Source organism: Mesocricetus auratus, unplaced genomic scaffold (genome assembly GCF_017639785.1).
Source record: "Mesocricetus auratus isolate SY011 unplaced genomic scaffold, BCM_Maur_2.0 Super-Scaffold_100007, whole genome shotgun sequence".
Taxonomy (NCBI): domain Eukaryota; kingdom Metazoa; phylum Chordata; class Mammalia; order Rodentia; family Cricetidae; genus Mesocricetus; species Mesocricetus auratus.
The window spans coordinates 74750611-74758446 of NW_024429191.1; the positions used below are offsets into that span (position 1 = coordinate 74750611).

The window sequence follows — 7836 nt, forward strand, 5'->3', positions numbered from 1 at the left end:
ACTGCCACCAAGGGGAGTGTGCAAGCTCTGGAACCAGGAAGAGAGAACCAGCATGTGAGTGTAGGAGCTGGGTGTCCTCTAAGACCCATACTGTAGGTCCCTTTCATGTCAGCCTATCCTGAGATTGCCTAACCCCAGGTAGGGAATGAAGATTGGTACTGGGTATAGACATGTTTGTTTTTGCTTTTTTGAGATAGGAGCTCTTTGTGCAACCCAAGATGGCTTGGAAGTCACCATGTAGCCCAGGCTGACCTCAAACCCACAATCCTCCATGCCTAGCCTCCCAACGTTGGGATTACAGGCATGATCCATGCCACCTGACTCATATGCCCTGTCCCTAATGCTGAGGATTGAATTTACACATATTAGACACTCTGAACTGTACCCAAGCACTTCCTTCCACGGGGTCCCTGGTCTCTAAGCCTTTTACCTACATCACCACAGTCCCAAAAGGATCTCTGCAGGAATCTTCCAGGGAGACAGTGCATGTTTCCCAAAACTGGAGGCCTGGCTGGCTACAGAGATCCAGCTGCCCCAGAGAGTCCCAAGCAAGGCAGCTGCAAGCTCGCAGGAGCTGCTGGGAGGAGGAGGAACCGAGAGTGCAAATATGTGCAGGAGCACGGAGAGGCCACGGTTACCAACCACAGTTTCACTGGGAAGCTGCCCAAGCAGAGGAAGGGGGAGGCAGAAGAGGCCGCCTGGAACTGGCCTCCACTGCCCGGTAAGGGTCAGCCCTAGCCAGTGGGCTCCCCCTGCTGGACCCAGCCTGTCTGGCCAGAAGCAAGGAGGCAGGAAAGTCCTGGTGCCTCCGACAAAATAGAGCCAGGGTACACATTAATATCACACATGGCCGACAAATTTTTATTACACACTTGCATGTTGAAAATGACAGCTGAGATCACACTAAAAATGGGGGACACACAACCCCCTAAAAGAAGTGGGGTACAACACTTGTCTTCAACAACTCATTTGCATGTACTAATAAAGACATAGTCCATGGCACAACAGCAAAAGTCCCTGGAGGTGGCCCCAGAATCAATGTCCTTCCAGACCCAGGCTTAAGTGGGGGATCAACACAGGAGAGGATTGCTTTGGGAGGAGCTCTTATCAGGGACAGAGCCTGAAGCACACACCCACAAAGTCAAAAGAAGTACGGTGTCCCCAGTAACAAGTTCAAGGCCAACCAGAACAAATAGTAGTTCTCTGATCCTGGCTGAGTCACAGCAAACATGGATTGGCCTTGGCTCCTTTCCATGGCCGGTAAGCCTCCCACGTCTGCAGCCTGATTATTCTATTGCTGGAAACTGAGTCACACCAGCCGCTGTCTCTAAGATGGGCTTTTCCAAAAGCCACAAGCAAAGCCAAGGGAGATGATCGTGAGATTCTTTGCCATTGTGACTCTCTATGAACCGACCACACTCCACTACAGCTGAGTTTGGAGAACTCAGAGGGTGAGCCCTGCAGAGACTTAGATATAAGGGATAGGAAGGGAAATGGACTTAGTTTGAAAGCCAGGACTAGAGCTGGGCTGGGTGGCACAAGCCCGTAATCACTGCTACTCAAACGGCTGTGTGCCACAAGAACTCAAGGCCAAGACTTGTCAGGGATATATATGTATATACACAGCGAGTTCAAGGCCAGCCTAGTCAACTTAGTCACAAAATAGAAGGTTAAGAAAACACTGGGACTAAGCTCAGTGGGAGAGCGTTGGCTACCATGAGCCAGGTCCCAGGTTTAAACCCAAATGCCCCCCACCACACAGAGAAAGGAAGACCCGGCTTTAGTCCTTCACTCTCTCTTAGCAGCTCTCCCGCACTCTTTCAGCTGATGGTTCCCCAGAATTCTGAGTCCAGAGTCAAGGTGCAAGTCTCTCATATACCCAGTCTTCCTCCCCCTGGTGGGTCATGGGTCCCAGCGGGGAGTCGCCTGTTGTTAGGCCTCGCCGGAAGACAATGCGATCGTGTAGGCGGTTGGTTTGGCCTTGCCAGAACTCTATTACCTGGGGGTACAGGATGTAGCCACCCCTATGGGAAGAAGCAGAGGTTGACTGTGTCTTTTCCCCCCTCTCATCCTATGGGGGTACAGGATGTAGCTACCCCCAGGGAAAAAGCAGAACTTTACTGTGCCCCCATCTCATCCTATGGGTGTACAGGACGCAGCCATCCCCATGGGAAGAAGAAGAGAGTTACTGTACCCTCCTCCTCTCTCATCGCAAGCTCTTTTTTTTTTTTTTTTTTTTTTTTTTTGGTTTTTCGAGACAGGGTTTCTCTGTGGCTTTGGAGGCTGTTCTGGAACTAGCTCTTGTAGACCAGGCTGGCCTCGAACTCACAGAGATCCGCCTGCCTCTGCCTCCCAAGTGCTGGGATTAAAGGCGTGCGCCACCAACGCCCGGCTCATCGAAAGCTCTCTTATGGGAAGCTCCTGGGATAAGCTGACGAGGGCGTCCTGGAGAAGGAGATCCACCCACCCTTTGTGGGTGAGGCACAGATATCACTTACCAGTATTCTGGCTTAGGCACCTCTTGTTCCTGGTAGAGCTGCCCCAGTTCCTCGTTCTTCTTTCTCAGGTACTGCCCAGGGAAGGAAGACAGAAGAGCCAGGCATGGACCATGACCCACTTGAGGGTCTGGGGCAGAACCCAGGCCAGGTATGGGGGACAGAACCTGTTTTCCATCTTCCTACTCTTTTCCCCTAGGGACATGATCATCCTTTTCTCTCTGCTACATTGACAGGGCCCGAAAAGAAACTCTGGGGATCCTCACTAATCAAGAGGATCATGCAGGAGCCCCACTCACCTCCCTGTCGGGGATCACAGAACTCTGGCGGCTGACCACAGCCCCAATCTGGCTGCTCTTGGGCCGGGAATGGAAGTAGTTCTCAGCTTCCTTCTGAGGCAGCTTCTTCACGGGTCCCTCCACGCGCACCTGCTCATGGATGACCCTGGCTAGGTGATGCTTGGTCCTACCAAGCCCCCATACCAGCACAGGCCATGTTTCTCGCTGTTCTGTCTGCTGCCCCACCACGCCTGGCTCCAACCAGACTGTCTGAGAGTTGTGTGAGAGGCAGAGTACCCAGGACTAGCCAGAACGTGTGACTGGTCTGGCGACCCTTCGTACATTTATAAATTCACCCCCGCCCACACAGTCCACTGGAAGTTGCCTTGGGGATGCTCACTTACCTGCCGGTTCAGGGGCTCCCAGTAGAAGACTAGAGAGGCAAAGGGATTAGAGTCCTGGAAACGAGAGAGAAGCCATAGGTGCCATTGTGTGGAAAAACAATGCTACACAATGCTTCCTGCATGAGGAAGGCAGGAGATGGAGGAGACTTTCAACCGATGCATTCACTGTCACATGGCATTTAAATTCTCAAAGGTGAGCCTACAGCGACAGACCTGAAGACAGGCTCTAAGGGGCGGGAGAACATGGAGTTCACACAGCTGCTATGTGAAGACCAGTTCTGAGGCTTGGCCATCCCAATCGCCACAGTTGCGGTTTTAGAAATGTTTGTTATTATTTGTTTTGTTCTTCTTGTTGTTTTTGAGACAGTCCTACTCCGCAGCCTAGGGTGGTTTAAATTTGTAGTAATCCTCCTGCCTCAGCCTCCTGAATACTGGGAGGTGTGTGCCACCACACCCAGTTCACTCATGGACTGGATGTGCACCTCAGGGTGGCATGACCAAATACAAATGAACCGCCAACTCCTATGCACTTTAGAACAGGTGTTGGGGACAAAGGGGGTTAAATAAAAGCTGTAACCTTTACTCCACAGAACTCACTGTATAGCAGGAGGAGACAAATACCAATCATGTAACCGCACATACAAATGCATAGTCAGAGACTATAGCAAAGTAAAGCTATAAGGTGCGCTGTGGGCCAACAGTGCCACGTGCCAGGGGCTGACTCAGTGTTAGGTAAGGAAGGTTCCCTAATGAGGGAACATGTGGTTGACACCTACAGGAACCGCAGCTGATTGGGTAGCAGATGATGGAGGTGGGCGTGGTTCACTCATTCACAGAGCTCAAAGGCCCTGAAGCAAGAGGGAGTCTGAGCAGAGGAAGAGATGGATGGGGAATCACGATAAGGCCAGGGCGGAGGCTGGCCCTGCCGGCCCTGGGAAGGGTTTAGCCTGACCCTCACCAGCTCTTTTCCCTTTCGGCTCTCGTAGTTAGTGAAGAAGCGGAAGCCATCCTTGCCAAAGCCCTTCAGCAGCAGCATGCGGGCGGAGGGTTTCCCATCTCTGGGGGCACACAGCAGAGCATCAGGTCAGAACCCACTCCAGCGTTCTCACCCCTGAACAACCCCTTCAGCCACGCCCCTTACTGAGGCAAATATCAATCGTGTAATCACATAAACAAATGCAGTCATGAACTGGAAAAAAAGGGTGGAGTGTTGAATTGTGGGGTCCAACGCCATCAAACAATGCCCTTGGGAGTTTGTGTGGAGGTGTAATACCACTGTCTAGGGGCTCCTTGAGGATCCAACAGCTTCCTCCTAAGGGATGCATGGCGCACAGCATCCCCAACAGCCACTTGCTCTTGGACTTCTACCCTCCAGAAGTGTGAAAAGTTAACTTTTATTGCCTAAGCCACCCAGGCCATGGTATTTTCTGTGACAATGTTGAAAACATGTAAGACTGGAAGAGAAAGGACCAACAACAAGGCATGGAGCCAACTGACCACTCAAAAAGGGGCAATGAAGGATGGTCCTCTGCCCAGAGCTCTGGGTAATACTCAGAGAACGCTGTCAAAGCCCTGTCTTGAAGCCTGGTGCTTTAGTGAGAAGGGACAAGGACAGTGAATAAGAGGCTAACATGGACCTCTCACTTGGTGGTGGCGCACACCTTTGATCCCAGTACTCTGGAGGCGGAGGCAGGTGGATCTCTGTGAGTTCAAGGCCAGCCTGGTCTACACAGTGAGTGCTAGGATAGGCTCCAAAGCTACACAGAGAAACCCTGTCTAGAAAAACCAGAGAGAGAGAGAGAGAGAGAGAGAGAGAGAGAGAGAGAGAGAGAGAGAGAGCTTCAGGACAGCCAGGCCTACACAGGGAAACCCTGTTTCAAAACAAAACAAAACAAAAAACAGAGACAGACAGATAGATCTCCCAAAGGGTAGGACTAATTGGCAAATCCTATGCTGGGTTTCAAGAGAGGGAAAGGGCCTTGGGAGCAGTCCCAGGAGATGAAGGGTGATAGGGCTTGAGCAGATAGGAGCATGATGGAGGCCAAGGATCGTGAGTAGTGAGTGGATACATCAGGGATCCAGATGTATAAGGAGCTGCATTTTATCACTGAAGAGTTCTTAGTGAGCTGGCTTTTGTTTACCAGTTAAGGACTGGTTTACTGGGGCTCAGAGATGATCAGTAACTCACCTGGGAATTTAATAACAGAACTGCACTTAGCTTAGGTCTTCCTAAGTCTCAGACTCCATCTGGACCCAACCACACAGGAGCCCATGGTTGTGCCTACCTGGTGCAAGTAGCCAGACACATAGCATTGGCTTCCCCTATGTCCGGACATTGAACAGCCTCCTCAAACCAGGACGCGAACTGCTTCATGGGGTCCAGAGAGGTCAGATGAGCCTCCTCAAATGCCTAGAAAGAGAGCGTGACTTCATTTAATGAACTTATAATGCTTACTTTGTGCCTGCTAGGGGCTGAGGTGCCTTTCAAATGTAAATGCATTTAGTCTTCATAACGATGACCTTGAAACAAAAGAAGCATTACCAGGAAGTAGGTTCTGTGCCCATTTACAGGTGATGACACAGGCATAAAATGGCCCAATGAGTTTCTGAATCTCCTAACCAGAAAGGGATGAACCAGGCCTCGAAGGTGCTAAAGTCCTGTGGGCCACCTCATCACTTCTCATGGAGTAGTTTTAAGTTTTACGAAAACCAACATTTTAGACAAGCACTTCCAGAAATGGTCACATGCAATCACACTTATCGGCTGCAGCTCTAGATCTCAATTCCAAAACTGATCTCTTGATCCCTGAACCGAGGAGGAAAAAGAAAGAGACTCAAGACGTACTGAGGGGGTTAGAAACTAAGAGCGTTCAGGCTAGCCTTGAACTGACTGAGTGGCAGAAGAATGACCCTGAGCTTTGGATCCACCATGCCTGGTTTATTTGGTGTTAATAATGAAACCCAGCTGGGTGTTGGTGGCACACACCTTTAATCCCAGCACTTGGGAGGCAGAGGCAGGTGGATCTCTGTGAGTTCGAGGTCAGCCTGGTCTACAAAGTGAGTTCCAGGATAGGCTCCAAAGCTACACAGAGAAACCCTGTCTTGGGGGAAAAAATAAAATCCAAAACCTTTGTGCATGTTTTAGGTGAGAACTCTACCAACTGAGCTACAGATCCATCCTCCACTTTATTATTATTATTATTATCATTTGGCTTTTAAAGGCAGGGTTCCACTGTGTAGCCTTGACTGTATTGTTCTGGAACTCACTTTGTAGATCAGGCTGACTTCAAACTCAGAGATCCACCTGCCTCTGCCTCCCGAGTGTTGGGATTAAAGGTGCACACCACCACCGCCCCGCCACTTCATTATTATTTTGTGACCTTATTTATTTATTTGATTTTTCAAGACAGGGTTTCTCTGTGTAACAGCCCTAACTGTCCTGGAAATAGCTCTGTAGACCAGGCTGGTCTCTAACTTGCAAAGATCTGCCTGCCTCTGCCTCCCAAGTGTTGGGATTAAAGGCGTGCACCACCACCCACTGGCTTGTGACTGGTTTTGCAGTTGGAAAACCCTAAACACAAGCTGGTGAGACGGCTTCACAGGTAGAGACATCCACCACCAAGCCTGACGACCCGAGTTCAATCTTGGATGACCTACATGGTAGAAAAAAAAAACTAAACTCCCGAAAAGTTGTCCTTTGACACCACACACACGCACATGCACACACACAATGAATAAAAATCTAAAAATTATAAGAACCCTAAATCCGCCGGGCGTTGGTGGCGCACGCCTTTAATCCCAGCACTAGGGAGGCAGAGGCAAGCGGATCACTGTGAGTTCGAGACCAGCCTGGTCTACCGAGCGAGTTCCAGGACAGCCTCCAAAGCCACAGAGAAACCCTGTCTCGAAAAACCAAAAAAAAAAAAAAAAAAAAAAAAAAAAAAGAACCCTAAATCCACAGCATCCTTGTAAAGTAGGTAGTGTCACTTTACAGGTTGGTAAACTGAGGCCCAGAGAGGCTAAGTTGCCCAAGGTGATATGGTCAGAAGAGCTCTGGGTTCCAACACAGGTGGGCTCTGAAGTCAGTACCCCTCACCACTAAGGCAGGGGCCTATGAGCGAGCACATCTTTATTCCACATTCTCCTCCCCAGCTGATGTCTCTGAAACCCCGTTTTCCCACCACCGTAATCCCTAAATCCTATTGCCATATATGTGGCCCCAGAGACCCCAAGACGATCCTCCAACCCCTTGGTAGACGACTCAGGGACACCCCCTTTTCGTGTCCGGGCGACAGTGGCTGCACCTCTCGGTCCCCGCGGTAACTCTTGCGCATCGGTCCCAGGTCCATGACAGCACCCCGACAGCACAGGTGACGAAGGTAGCCTGGCCACTTCGAAGGTCGCCTGAACGTCCCGGTGACGCTCAGCAGCCCGCTCGTCATGTAGGAAAGCCGGTCACGTGATCCGACGTCGCCAGGCCCTGGGTTCGGAACCAATTGCCTAGCCAGGGTGTCTAGCCTGGGAAGAATTTGTTAGCAGCCCAGACAAGCTAACAAGTCCTAAGTTCTCGGTGCCAGGACAGCCAATAGCTGTCCAGGATCAGAGCAGGGAGATCGACGCGGAGAGCTCATTGGTTTGAGTTTCCTGCAGCGAAACCAA

General features: G+C 50.7%; 1 protein-coding gene across 1 annotated transcript; it reads right to left on the minus strand.

Moving 5' to 3' along the window:
- Positions 1-840: 840 nt before the first annotated feature.
- Positions 841-7757, minus strand: Pnpo (pyridoxamine 5'-phosphate oxidase). The gene is made up of 7 exons (XM_040749579.1): positions 7482-7757; positions 5463-5587; positions 4136-4235; positions 3178-3231; positions 2795-2923; positions 2499-2569; positions 841-2024 (listed from the first exon to the last, which is right to left on the minus strand). The coding sequence occupies exons 1-7, from the start codon at positions 7617-7619 to the stop codon at positions 1856-1858; spliced, it is 786 nt and encodes a 261-aa protein (XP_040605513.1). The 5' UTR covers positions 7620-7757; the 3' UTR covers positions 841-1855.
- Between the last annotated feature and the right edge of the window lie 79 nt (positions 7758-7836).